At 40.7% G+C, this 15,155-nt stretch overlaps 1 protein-coding gene across 5 annotated transcripts in view; it reads right to left on the bottom strand.

Annotated features, from left to right (window-relative positions):
- Positions 1–15,155, bottom strand: part of SLC34A2 (solute carrier family 34 member 2) — a 60,392-nt gene that overhangs the window by 13,608 nt on the left and 31,629 nt on the right. For all 5 annotated transcript variants that reach the window (XM_073342355.2, XM_073342358.1, XM_073342359.2 and 2 more), the window contains exons 2-10: positions 14,826–14,934; positions 14,592–14,714; positions 13,851–13,979; positions 10,408–10,551; positions 9,641–9,752; positions 7,400–7,595; positions 6,467–6,562; positions 2,877–2,997; positions 858–1,025 (exon numbers count right to left, since the gene is read on the bottom strand). In XM_073342355.2, the coding sequence (XP_073198456.1) occupies positions 858–1,025; positions 2,877–2,997; positions 6,467–6,562; positions 7,400–7,595; positions 9,641–9,752; positions 10,408–10,551; positions 13,851–13,979; positions 14,592–14,714; positions 14,826–14,934 (1,198 nt within the window). The remainder of the gene's footprint in view (positions 1–857; positions 1,026–2,876; positions 2,998–6,466; positions 6,563–7,399; positions 7,596–9,640; positions 9,753–10,407; positions 10,552–13,850; positions 13,980–14,591; positions 14,715–14,825; positions 14,935–15,155) is intronic.

The raw sequence follows: 15,155 nt of genomic DNA on the forward strand, positions 1-15,155 counted from the left end.
AGGAAACTGACCAGTTCCAAATTAGATGTAAACATGGGAACTGACTAATTTTTTTCCTGAGCTACTGGTGCCTTGTGCCCCAGAGGAAGGAAGGGCCAGCAGCAAGTCCTGTTTGTTTAACCTTCTCCCCATGCAGAGCACCATCTCTTCTTCCTCACTCAGACCTCTTCCAGGGCTGTGTCCCACTGCTAGTGGGGCCCACCCCGCTCCTCAGTCTAGAAAGCAAAAGGGGATGGTGGCAAAAGCTGCACCTGGGCGAATGTCCTAGCGCAAGGTGACTCCGTGCTAGAAATGCAGCTGGCTTTTTAATGAGACAGGTGGTCATAGGGATTGAAACTGGCTGCTCAGTCAGGAGAGAGAGTGGTTCTTTTGGCTGTCATACCTCACTTAAGAAAAGGCTAGAGGGGTGTAGCAGGGCAAGGGAAAGAATGGTAGGAACTGGGGAGGGAAGGGAAAGCACCAAAAAATTGTCCCTTTTTTCAACTAGCTCTAGCAGTAACATGAGGTGCAGGCCCCATGCCAGAGCAAGCAGTCAGCACTTCAGTGGTATTTACTGAGGATATATATCTACTAACCCCTAGGATTCTAACAGCTAATGATTATACAGTACATCAAAAACAGAGTCTGGACTTTGGTTTCTACAGCTTAATCAGCCACACTTCACAAGTGAAACATTCACTCACCAATTTATAAAAAGAAACAAAAGAAACACACTGACAAGATGAAATATTATTCTAGAATTTCAGCTTCATATTGCTTTACTCATGCCATCACTTTGGATTGGCCAGTGCAAAGCGTCAGTACAGATGCTTATTGCCACAGTTATTCATAGTTACACAGAAACAACACATAGTTACCGGTATTGAGCGTCTTCTTGATAACTGAGGCCACTTGTCCTTTAAGCACAGAATTCAGTAACTTAACTATCAGCACCAAACAGATGCACAAAATTATCAAAGACCCTGCAAGCAGGATGAGACCGACAGCAAGATCAGCAAGATTTGTTCCTGCAAAGAGATGCTGGCCTAAAAAGGAAAAAGAAAGTCAAAGTCAGACTAGCCAGAATTTTATTTCAGTCACTAGGCCATACAGCTGTTCTTCCATAAATAGGCATGATGGCATCAATGTCAAAGGTAGCAAAGGTTTCAGAGTAACAGCCATGTTAGTCTGTATTCGCAAAAAGAAAAGGAGGACTTGTGGCACCTTAGAGACTAACCAATTTATTTGAGCATAAGCTTTCGTGAGCTACAGTTCACTTCATCGGATGCATGGTAGCAAAAAATCCTTACCTCACTGGCTGCCCAGTATAGGTGTTTTAGGGGTGGGGGGGTGCGGATCTTCTATGGACAGGGCTATAAGATACACAGCATCCCCACACAAAGGGGCAGACACAGACAGAAACATGCCCATGCATGGGTAGAGTATCTCCAGGCAACTTCGCGCAAGGGAGCGGTATGCAAAGGCAGGAGCAAATCTTAGTGTGTTCTCCATGGCAGGATGAGTGTGTCACCCCTTCTCTGCCAACTGGTACTCATATGCCAATGAAGATGATCAATCAAAATATCCAAGAAATCAGTCTTATAAAATAACCATAGGACCCTGTCACTGGACTAGTAAGGGGTGACATGACCTGGAAGACCTTCCGTGCTGATTTTAGGGCTCCTGGCAAGAGAGCTACGTGGGGTCTGAATGATGCGATGCTACCAAAAGTAAATTGGTCAATAACTCCAGAGGAGCTGGTCTGAATGTATGCAGCAGTCAAACTTCATTTTGCTTCTATCCCTTTATAATGATCTGTTGTTCACTTCACACAAAATAATCATAGAATCATAGAATATCAGGGTTGGAAGGGACCTCAGGAGGTCATCTAGTCCAACCCCCTGCTCAAAAGCAGGACCAATCCCCAATTAAATCATCCCAGCCAGGGCTTTGTCAAGCCTGACCTTAAAAACTTCTAAGGAAGGAGATTCCACCACCTCCCTAAGTAACGCATTCCAGTGTTTCACCACCCTCCTAGTGAAACAGTTTTTCCTAATATCCAACCTAAACCTCCCTCACTGCAACTTGAGACCATTACTCCTTGTCCTGTCCTCATCTACCACTGAGAATAGTCTAGAACCATCCTCTCTGGAACCACCTTTCAGGTAGTTGAAAGCAGCTATCAAATCTCCCCTCATTCTTCTCTTCTGCAGACTAAACAATCCCAGTTCCCTCAGCCTCTCCTCATAACTCATGTGTTCCAGACCCCTAATCATTTTTGTTGCCCTTCGCTGGACTCTTTCCAATTTATCCACATCCTTCTTGTAGTGTGGGGCCCAAAACTGGACACAGTACTCCAGATGAGGCCTCACCAATGTCGAATAGAGGGGGACGATCACGTCCCTCGATCTGCTCGCTATGCCCCTACTTATACATCCCAAAATGCCATTGGCCTTCTTGGCAACAAGGGCACACTGCTGACTCATATCCAGCTTCTCGTCCACTGTCACCCTTAGGTCCTTTTCTGCAGAACTGCTGCCTAGCCATTTGGTCCCTAGTCTGTAGCTGTGCATTGGGTTCTTCCGTCCTAAGTGCAGGATCCTGCACTTATCCTTATTGAACCTCATCAGATTTCTTTTGGCCCAATCCTCTAATTTGTCTAGGTCCCTCTGTATCCTATCCCTGCCCTCCAGCGTATCTACCACTCCTCCCAGTTTAGTATCATCCGCAAATTTGCTGAGAGTGCAATCCACACCATCCTCCAGATCATTTATGAAGATATTGAACAAAACCGGCCCCAGGACTGACCCCTGGGGCACTCCACTTGACACCAGCTAAGTGTCAAGATAAGTGTATCTGAAACCCATAACTTACAAATAAGTGGTATTTCTACTTACATTTTTTAATATTTTCTGTGTCAGACACATTTTTGATGGTCCATGTCATGTTTCTGTCAGTCCAGCAAAGGTCAGGGGATGTACAGTTTTCTGAGGCCGGAATGGTGACATTCTGCATAGTCTAGATATTGCCATGCAAAACAGACAATTTAATCCTTTGCATTAAAAACTAATGTGCATGGGTTTTCAAGAACTGCAACAAAGCATTCCTATAATAAATTAAGAGCGGTGAACAGGGCTAAGCTCAGTCTGTAAGTAATGGCATCCCACGAAGGAAGAGGCAGACTTGCTTGTATTTTGAAAAAAGGCTGAAACTTTATTCAAGTTAATTAAAGTAATATGGTGGGTGGGAGGGCTGTGGAATTCCTTGACAATCCCTACCCACCTCACTGTTTCCTTGAACCAAAGAAACTTATCTCCGCTGAGGTCCTTAATTGAAATTAGTGGAGGCAGTACTTCCTAGTGGGTAGAGCATTTGACTAGGACCCAGGACACCTGGTTCTACTGCCAGCTCTTCTTGTTGGGTGACCTCTCTATGACTCAGCTTCCTCATCTGCAGAATGGAGACAATGCTACTGACGTCCTTTATAAAGCACTTTGAGATCTAGTGACAACAAGTTCTATAGAAGAGCTAATTACTATTAGTGGGGGACCTGTACTGGACCCTTCACCTGTTCACCAACCATAACCACACCCGTGAGGAGGGAAGTGACCAGTCCAGACTCTTGCTGTGCTGGCTGTGATTTGCCAAGCCAGTCATGTTCTGCTCTTTCAAAGCAGTTGTCTCGAGTAGATCAGACTCAGCTCTAGTGGATGCAAACAGGATTCTTCATTCAGGGTGGCAGACACACACAGACCCGACTCTTCAGTTCACAGAGAAACAGGGTTATATAATACAAGGTCTGGACATCCTAGCCAGATTAAGAACGCATGGAATGGATTGTTTGTTGAACTGTACAGTCCAAGAAAGTGGTTACCAGACAGTTAGACTTTGAACTCTGACTCTCTGAGCCATTGACATTGTGACTGTCACTAGTCCACGGACAAGTTTTTCCTTTTCTGTTATCTCTCACTTTGTTGCCCTTACAGCCAGTGACAGGTTGTCTGTGCCTACGCTTGTAAGGGGCTTATTAAAACAATTTTCTAATATTGTGTGTTTAAATGCACCAATTTAACAATATTTTTGAATGACAACACAGTAGGGGTTCTACACATCTCTTCTCCTTTCCTTTCCTTCACATGAATTTTTATTCATCAGAGACACGGGACTAAGCATACAATTTAATAAACACAAGAGAACTGATTGTCTAGGATTCATAGTAGACTCTGAAACCAGGGGTTATTGTAAGTAAATCATGAAATCTTACAATGTTTAATGACTCTCCTGCAAATTCAGCAGCAATTACTGCCCATTTATTGCCAAATGTTACTTACTGTATTATTACAACATTACCACTCTCATCAGAGCTTCTGAAATAGCCACTAGCAGCAGCAAAGCCAACCAGTTAGTATTAGAGCCAAGCAATATGCTGTTGTTGTAGGACCTGATTCTAATATCCTTACTTTCATTGAGTAGAACCTTATTTCCCAACCCATCCCACTGGTTTCAATGAGATTACTCAAGGAGTAATCAGAATCTAGCCTTTAGAATATACGTTTAAAGAGGTGTGCATGGTCACATTTTTAATGGACCAGAACCTGCTCCTCTTATTCATGCTGACAGTAGCTTACTCTGAAAGTAGTCTTACTGAAATCTAGTAAGGTAGTTTTCAAACGAAGTAAGGGTGACAGAATCTAGCCCATCATAAACTGATATTGGGCTTCAGAGTAGCAGGCTGTATTCTATTAAATAAATGGGACTTGAGTGCAAAAAATCAAAGGGGAAATATGACCTACGGGTTTTTACGGGGTCATTGCTGTGCAGGAGGGACTACAGAGAATCTAACATGACTCCTATCTTAAGAACTATTTTTCGTGCATTTTGTACTCCTGAAAGATGGTAGGTTGATAGTCCTGCTGAGTAACATTTTGTGTTTGTCGACAGAAAAGGTACTATATGGGCAAGGGCAGTGCAAGCTTTCCACACTGCCTGCTAATATACCTCAACCCTGACCTGGAGTTATCAAATTTGTTCCCATAGCTATTCAATATTTGGCCTCTCTGCTGAGACTATTTGTTTAGTTGTTTTTAAATTTAACTATTTCCTTGAGTGGCAGTTCTAGAACAACAAATGTATACATGCACATAAAATTGTATGTATTTGATTATATCCCTCTTCCCAAACACTCCATGTAATCACTTATCTTCTTAGGCTGGGATTTTCAAAGACGTGTTTGAGAGTTGGGTGGCCAAAGCTCATTGAATATTAATGGCAGGTGAGTGACTAACTGCATTAGGCTCATCTGAAAATTTGAGCACTAGATTTTAAATTCTTCAGAGCAGGAATTGTATCTTTTTATGCATTTGGGGCCGCTGACTTGGAGACTTTGAACGTAACTGTAATACATATGAGAAATGATAACATTCTCATTAAGAGCACCAAGGGATCTTTAACAAACCAGTTTTTATTTAGATGAAGCACTGAACAAGATCCAAATCCTGCAGTCTTTAATCTAGCAAAATGTATATTGAAGTTAACTACTGAAAGAAATACCTTTAATTGGGAGTTTTGCCTGAGTTATGAATTCAGTTTAAGCTCCAAGTCAGGTTGGTCACAAAGCAGTTTTCCAAGAATACTAAAATAGGCAACTGCCAAAAGACTGCACTAATGCACATCAGAATAAACTAGTTCTGTTTTGGTTTGTCAGATCAACTCACTGGAATGCTGCCATACTGCATTGGTCTCCTGCTTGAATATTTGGCTTTGCTGTTTATACCTTCACCTCAGCATTTATAGTCACAGTCAGAGACTACTGTCAGGGGCACTTTTCTGTTCTGCTGAAATTCATGCTTCATTGCAGATGACTTTCACCTCTTTTTGTTAATTATTTTTATGTAATAGCACCAAAAGTCCCCAGTCACAGGGACCTATGGTGCTTGGCATTCTACAAACACACAGTAAAAGACAGACCATGCCCTGAAGAGCTTACAATATAAATGGACAAGACAGGAAAATGGTAGGGGGAAGGTGGTATTATTATTGCTGAGTTGCAGATATTTTCCACACTCAGGAAGTCTGCAGCAGCACCAGAAATTTAAAATAATTGTGGATTTAGGAGATTTTTCTTTTTGATTCAAGACAAATGACAAATGACAAATCAAAAGATGTACAGCATTGTTCAGTGTCAGACACAGTAGGCCAAATTCATACTTGGTACAACTCCTTTGACTTCAGTAGAGGTACAAGAGTGTTACACTTTGTTCATTTATTTTATGCAACAAATAAAACTAATCTCAAAATAATCTCACAAACTGTATATATTAGAATACCCTGCCTAACTACTGTAATTAGTAGTAATAGAAAAATATCTTTTTGTGCTGTGGATGTATTTATAATACTGTCAAACTATTTCCTTCTATATGAAGGAATGATAGTTAGGTGGCAATATCTTTCCTTAAGAGCACAAAAGCCGGTTTAACACAATACTCACCACATTTGTTTTAGTTTTGCACCAAGTCTTTACCAGGGATTTGTTTTTTGCTCCTTCCTCATTTGTAGCAATTGCATTTATTACTGATTTATCAAGCTAAAAGAGAAGAAACAATTAGAACACAGTCATTCCGGTCTGTAGTTTGCATCTGCAAATTAAAGCCAAGCCTGCTCATCTAACTCCTCCAAGTAGTCCCACTGAAATCAATAGGTCTGCTAACATGAGTAAAGCAAACATGATCTTGGAAAGTATCAGAGGGGTAGCCGTGTTTGCTGCTTTTACAGATCGAGACTAAGAGTCCTGTGGCACCTTATAGACTAACAGATGTATTGGAGCATAAGCTTTCATATTCACCCACGAAAGCTTATGCTCCAATACGTCTGTTGGTCTATAAGGTGCCACAGGACTCTTTGCTGCTTTTACATGATCTTGGAAGTGGCCTGATCTCCGGCCCAACAAGAAATTTAAACAGGGGTTTAACTCCTGGAAAAATAATCTTCCTTTCTTGTTTTTATATATCTATAAAAAAATGAAACATACATCCTTTTCCCCATGTACTAGACCAAATCAGCCATCACCTATCCCTCATTTAAACAAACACGCATAGTTGATTTCATATAAAATCAACTTCTCCATGTATCAATTTCCCTGTTCACTCTATTTTTCACCAACCGCCTAACTCCCAACCAACCCTCCCACAAGCGCCTGGCTGGAGTGTCAGCATTAAATTGACAATTTTTTTGAAATATTTGAAACATGCATCTAATACATAAGATTTCAGGAAATGTGAAACAATAAAATAAAATAAAATGAAATAAAATGAGCTTTTCTGTCATGAGTACAGTAATACTAACAGGCAGCCCAGCAGCCTGAGAGCAGTTTGATTAACTGAAGATGAATCAAGCAAGTGGCCTCATTAAAGTGAGAGCTTACCTGGATGATAAGCTTTGTAAAAGGATCTGTGATGACTTTTAGCAGCTCAGGGGCATCTTCGCCACTCTCGAGATTAAAGGATTCAACTATAACATTAGTAAGACGATAAAGATAACCAGACACTACTTCAAGGGGCAACAACACAAACACTGAGAGCCAGTTAAAGAAATCATGGACTGTAGCTCCAGCAAAGGCCCTGCAAAAAGAGATTCAAAAAGATGATTTGCTGTTTGAATAACATGTATAACATAGATAAAGGATGTAATCATATGGGTTAGAAAGGAGCCTGCACTGAGGCAGGAATGATTTCATTTTTAGGGCCACAACCTGCCATCCTGTCTCTCAGTGCACAGAATCTTACATGCAATTGGCAAAACGGGCCCTGAGGGATTAAAACGTCAAACAAGAACAGACATATGAAGCAATTCTCCCTGAAAGAGGGGTGTCATGTCTTGCCTTAACTATTTCCAGTGAAAGCCACTGCATAATCTCCATTAGCTTGTTCCATCGCTCAACTGTAGTTATACTGTTCTCCCCTAATACTTAGCCTGACTTTTCCCTGCTGTAGCTAAAACCGTTTTTTTCCCTGTCCTTACCGACTAACATGAATTATTTATCCCTATCCTCTTTATAGCAATCCTGTGTATATTTACAAACAATTATTGTAGATCTCCCTTCCAGCTTTCTTTTCTGCAGACTGAACATTCACAGTTGTTTCCTCATAGGTCTTCTTTTCCAAGTCTTTAATCACTTATTAATCTCCTTTTAATTCTCTCCAATTTATCTATATATGTTTTAAAATGTAGTTCCTAAAACTAAAAACCTAATGCTGTGAGCCGAGGAAACACATTTTCTAAATGTTAATCTGTTGGATACCTTAGGTTTGCAATATTGCTTGAGGATAGAATATTAGTGGAAGTTGGAACATTAGAATTGGACAATGGAAATGACGATGCAGTCACATAATCAGTATTATTTTGACTGCTAGCAGGCACTTGTCATTTTTTATTCTTTCTTTGAAATATGAATATATTGATGCATTTCAACCACCACAAGAGCGATGCGAACAGTACAGGTTAACAACAGATAGATATTATTATTAATAATTATATTATAAAGCAACTTTTTCATTTTACTTTAGTAATTAAAGTTTCTCCCTTCTATACATTATTTAGCTCTAACAAATTATTTGGTAGGTCATGTGTATGTCATTGACAAAGACTGGTAAGATTCAGAGGGACAACAAACACACTGAGATATGTTTTGGGTAAATGCATTTCACGCACCTGGTTATGTGCACATATTCTTTATTATTTGTACTGAATGACAAGGTGCCAAAGTCTCTCCCATCCCATTTTTACTGCTCTCTATCAGTAAGCTAGCAGTGTACCTTTGTAGTGTCAAGTTAGTAATCCATCGACTCGTAATGGAGACAGTCAATTGTTAGAACGTTTCACTTTCCTCATCTTACCATATCTTACTTACTGTGGAATTGACAGACTTGAAAAAAATCATAAACAATAGGTAGAAAACACTTTATTTAGTGTAACATTAACCTCTCCTGTGCAGACAAAGTTTTTCTTTGCCTTTTATAGAAATATGGTGAAATGTGGGTAGAAAAGCAGACACTCTTCAAATTCCACTGGTTAGAAAGATTCCACTAGCTCCTGTGACATGCCTTATCTTTAAAAAGGAGGATTTTATTAAGCAAGAGTAGAATCTCTTAGAACTGTGGAACTTTTCAATGGAACCACTATGCCTCTTTGCAGATGTATTTTCAATTATACTACATTAAGTCTAGGTTGTACTGTACTTTATAGTGGCACATAGCTCATGAACAAAGGCAACATGGTACTTACAGTACTACCAAAGCTGACAGCTTTATGAAGCAGAAAGCTACAGAATTGCCATGTAATTATGTATGATGACTAAGCAGGACAGAGCCTATTGAGGTCAATCACAAAATTCCCCTTGATTTAAGTGAGACAGGATTGCATATTTTTTCATGATTGTGGACTAAACATTGACTTATTTTAATTAGTTTATATCCAAGTATATAACTGAAAATGCACAACAAATTCATTAAATGCTTTAGAAAATGGACTTTCACCTTTCTAAATGATAAAACATCCCTTTGGACAATTAAACTGTAAAGTGGCTACTGTGATGATAAGAACACAAAAGAAAGCCTGCTAGAGGAGTTGAAAATAGCTCTTAAGGGCTAAGATTAAAGCACAATACCTTCTAAATTCATTCCTGTCTCCAGCTTGCATGAGCGCCACAATTGTGTTTGTGACGGAGGTACCAATATTTGCCCCCATTATGATAGGAATAGCAGACTTTACACTCAACACTATAAAGTAAAAAAGGAGTATTAGGAGAAAATCAAATCCTTGGCACACATTTTACATTGGACCTAATCATCCTCCCACTGAAATCAATGGGAGCTTTGCCATTGGCTTCAGTGGGATTGGGATTTGTCCTGTTAAGTAAGTAACTGTAATCAAGCACTATAATCTAAACAAGTTTATTTTAACAAAGCACCTTGAGAACATGCTACATGATTAATCTGATTATTTGAAGGTCATGGTCTGCATCTGAAGCATACTGGTTTTCTGCCACTGCCACAAGATGTGAAAGTAGTAGAAATTCTGTCTTATACTAAGCATTATCCTGCATGCAACTCTCACAGAACTCAACGACAGAAGCAAATCAGTTACAATAACTTTGTTGGAAGGATGAAGTATGCAAGTGCGGCTGAAGTTAACAAATCTAGTGTCAGTGTACCAAACAGATTTCACACAGTTAGGGGGTGGCTGGTTTTCTATGCTATGTGTCCATTTTTAATTGCTGTTCATTTCTTGTTTTATACCAGGATGAAATAACTGTGAGGTTGTTTTCCTGCAATCCCTTTCCTCATTCTCAGTGTTTCCATACCTGGAGGTAAAAGGTGGTGAATGTAAAGGGTCTGAGGGTGATCTGCACTAGCTTATTGTAAGCAGACTTACATGTAGAAGACACCATGCTGACTATAATGGATGAGGAAGTGCTAGAGCTCTGCACCATGACTGTCACCAGAACTCCAATCACCAGACCAGCAACAGGATTTGACAGCACAGAACCATCTCGAAAAATGTCCCCTGCTGCTTTACCTATGTAAAGGAATTATTTTAGTGAGAAAGTGCCTTGTATAGTCAATAGTAAATAAGACAGCATTTTGTGAAAGATCATAAAAACAATATGCATGTGGCCATGCCTGTCAGTCTAAAGGTGATACAACCAAGGGATCTAAGTTCAGATCCCGAACATAGTCTCTAGCCTTCTGAGTGATCAGGGAACACCTTACATTTTTCTCTTTCCTTTGGTTGACTGAAAAATCAGCAAGGGTGATGGTGTTATTCCAATACAATAAAAACCAGCAGGATCTTATTAAACGGGAAAAGGCAAAATGACACATTTATTGTGAATACAGAAAGAATCATAGTAAGCAGTTAGTTGTAGATATAACATTCCATTCAATTTCATATTTATTCACACATTCATTCACACACACACACAGGTTCTGCAAGGTGGTTATCATAGTTACCAGCCTTAGAGTTGCTCATGCCAAGCCACTGGCCAGATGGCCTGGACATGAGGAGGGAGCAGGGCCTTGTCAGATGCTCATCTGACGCTCCTGGAAGTTGGTTTGCAGAATCAGACCCCAAAGTTCTCACTTTCTAGAGTCTATTTTTATAGGAATTTCTTCCTATGCCAGTCTATGGGCATTGCTTCATCATGCTGTTGCTGAATCAGTCAGCAGATAGCACATTCCTGATGGCTCTGTGCTGCCAGATGTTATCTTGTTCTTTGGTTTTCCCATCCTTGAGGCTGTTGGGGGATTCCAGTCTGCTCTCCGGGGGTCCTCTGGTTATTTCCACTTGACGCCTTCTTCGGCCGATGGACACTGGATTCTTAGGCTGGCACCTCCCTGATCATTCAGTTATTAGCCACACCAAGCGTCCATCCACATACATCATAGAATCATAGAATCATAGAATATCAGGGTTGGAAGGGACCCCAGAAGGTCATCTAGTCCAACCCCCTGCTCAAAGCAGGACCAATTCCCAGTTAAATCATCCCAGCCAGGGCTTTGTCAAGCCTGACCTTAAAAACCTCTAAGGAAGGAGATTCTACCACCTCCCTAGGTAACGCATTCCAGTGTTTCACCACCCTCTTAGTGAAAAAGTTTTTCCTAATATCCAATCTAAACCTCCCCCACTGCAACTTGAGACCATTACTCCTCGTTCTGTCATCTGCTACCATTGAGAACAGTCTAGAGCCATCCTCTTTGGAACCCCCTTTCAGGTAGTTGAAAGCAGCTATCAAATCCCCCCTCATTCTTCTCTTCTGCAGGCTAAACAATCCCAGCTCCCTCAGCCTCTCCTCATAACTCATGTGTTCCAGTCCCCTAATCATTTTTGTTGCCCTTCGCTGGACTCTCTCCAATTTATCCACATCCTTCTTGAAGTGTGGGGCCCAAAACTGGACACAGTACTCCAGATGAGGCCTCACCAATGTCGAATAGAGGGGAACGATCACGTCCCTCGATCTGCTCGCTATGCCCCTACTTATACATCCCAAAATGCCATTGGCCTTCTTGGCAACAAGGGCACACTGCTGACTCATATCCAGCTTCTCGTCCACTGTCACCCCTAGGTCCTTTTCTGCAGAACTGCTGCCTAGCCATTCGGTCCCTAGTCTGTAGCTGTGCATTGGGTTCTTCCGTCCTAAGTGCAGGACCCTGCACTTATCCTTATTGAACCTCATCAGATTCCTTTTGGCCCAATCTTCCAATTGGTCTAGGTCCTTCTGTATCCTATCCCTCCCCTCCAGCGTATCTACCACTCCTCCCAGTTTAGTATCATCCGCAAATTTGCTGAGAGTGCAATCCACACCATCCTCCAGATCATTTATGAAGATATTGAATAAAACCGGCCCCAGGACCGACCCTTGGGGCACTCCACTTGATACCGGCTGCCAACTAGACATGGAGCCATTGATCACTACCCGTTGAGCCCGACAATTTAGCCAGCTTTCTACCCACCTTATAGTGCATTCATCCAGCCCATACTTCCTTAACTTGCTGACAAGAATACTATGGGAGACCGTGTCAAAAGCTTTGCTAAAGTCAAGAAACAATACATCCACTGCTTTCCCTTCATCCACAGAACCAGTAATCTCATCATAAAAGGCGATTAGATTAGTCAGGCATGACCTTCCCTTGGTGAATCCATGCTGGCTGTTCCTGATCACTTTCCTCTCATGCAAGTGCTTCAGGATTGATTCTTTGAGGACCTGCTCCATGATTTTTCCAGGGACTGAGGTGAGGCTGACTGGCCTGTAGTTCCCAGGATCTTCCTTCTTCCCTTTTTTAAAGATTGGCACTACATCCTCTATCTCTATTTTAATCACAATTGTTAACAAAGCGAGATGAATACAACAAAAAGGCAGGGAGTCTCTAGGTGCTGTTTCTGTTGTTAGAGTATTGCTTTGAGTCTTTCTCTGTGTGAGTAGTTGTTGTTACAAAGAATTGCTTTGAGAACAGACTCTGTCTTAGAATGTACTAACACAATTAGCAGCTTGCAAGTTTCACACATAGAGGGAGAGAAACAGTACTAAAAACCAAGAGACCAAGCTGCTAAGACAGAGTCTATAACACTACCAGGAAGGTGGCATGGAGACCAGGTTAGGAGGACATGAACCTAGCAGCTTCTGAGAAAGAAGCCTGAAAATTGGGATCTGTAATAACATTTTCCTAAGCTTGAGAGGGTAAAGGGCACCTCTAGATGAAGTGGAAATTAGATCATTCATGGGTTTACTTGTAAGTAATAAAGTAAGAGTTTGTTAACCAAGTCTGGAGCTGTGGTGAATGGATTTTCCTGCATTGGCGTTGAGATAGCACCTACTGTTTTTATCAGCAAGAGCCCTGCTCCAGGGGACTAGATCCTAGAAATAAGGGAGCAGAGCAAAGGGTGACATGATATAACATTTCTATCTGCAAGGCTTGGTGTTGGCAGCAGTTACCTGAGCATGGGGCACAGGAAACCTGGGATCATGAGAGCTTTCAATAAGCATCCAGTTTTAAGTCTGTCCACGGTAAAAACATTTTCACATATTGAAGAAAATACAAATACACCTGTGTATTTAACAGTCACTAAAATAAAAGGGACTTCCAAAATAAACTGGGGTCACTAATCTCTAATGTCAACACTACTCTGGAATTCTGGAAACAAAGGCATCCTGCAAACAAAGGGAGATCAACATTCAATCACAGAGGCCTCCCTCTGTATATTTAAATGAAAGGAGTTCTCAAGGTTAATATTTTTTGATTAGTTAATTTATTTTGAATTGAACTAGATTCAACAGCCCACCCAAAGCCTAACCTGATACTTCATAAGAGTTTTCATACCTCCTACCAACTGGAAGGCAGAGCTCAGTATATCCAAGGAGCACACAAAGAAGTAGAGTAGTCCAAGCAAGACAATAAACTTCGCTATCCCTGTGAGTACACAGATGATTTTTCCTTTGTTATCCAGGTCTGCAAAACATAAGGTAAGTTTTTATGTATCACATATTGATGTGTTTGGCATTTCTTTTTGAACAGTTTAGCATTTCTAGCAAGTCTCCCATCCACAGTCCATGGAGTCAAGGACAGTATTGTGAGCTTTGTGGATGATAAACCCAAAGGAATGCTCTTGTTAATAAAATTTTAACTACAGCATCATTGCACATAAAAGCTTTTCATAAAAACTTTAAAGACTCAGGAAGTTTGAAATTCATTCTTTTTTTTTTTTTTAACTGTTCACTTTTAGGTTTTTACCACATATAGTGGGGTTAATGAAAGGTTGAAATTAACATACTGCTTGACAGCTTTCATCCACAGCTCTCACAGTGCTTTAAAATGGTGGGTAAACGTATTGTAATCTCAACACCCACAGGATCTGAGGAAATATTATAGCCCCATTTTACCAATGGGGAAACTGAAGCAGAGTGGTTAATGCCAACATTTTAAAACCTGTGTGCCTAAGAGGAGGATCTTAAGTTCATTTCTACAGAAACTAACATTTGAGAAGAAATGCCTAAGATAAAGAGCGCAGAAGACGAGAAGAAATAAAGACATGTAAATAAGTTGTGTATTGACAGGTTGTACCTGCCCACTTGACCCCAGTGTCCTGAAGCACTGGCATACTCCAAGGGTCTTCTTGCCCTGGCTCATCTATCAAGGAAATGTTGGAATGTGCAGGCTGAAGTCCACCTTTACTTTGAACATTGCCTGTTGAAATAAAAACACAAACAAACCAAAATGATTACTTGCCATCTTTCCCCGTAGCACAAATGTAAGGTTTTTATAGCCATGTAAATTATACGGGAGCAGATAATTTACCTTTGTGATTTTCTCCATCTTTTTCAGACATGGCCTTGTCTTGCTTGGAGGAGTCTTCAGTATAGTTATTGGGTTGAGAGTTTTCCAACTCAGGCCAAGGAGCCATGGTCTGACATTAAGAAAATACATTGATTAATGTTAGAGTCTGATGAAAACACTCTTCGGTGTATGACAAGAGAAAGGATTACCTCTAAAACCAACAGATCCTTGAACTCTGTTCTTTATTAACCTTATTGAATTAATGCATTTTCTTTGTGAACCCATATTGTAGCTTTACTTGTGAAACTTAGGCCAATACAAGCTATACCGTTATGAGCTGCATAAAAGCTT

The sequence above is a fragment of the Lepidochelys kempii genome, chromosome 4 (assembly GCF_965140285.1).
Source record: "Lepidochelys kempii isolate rLepKem1 chromosome 4, rLepKem1.hap1, whole genome shotgun sequence".
NCBI lineage: Eukaryota > Metazoa > Chordata > Testudines > Cheloniidae > Lepidochelys > Lepidochelys kempii.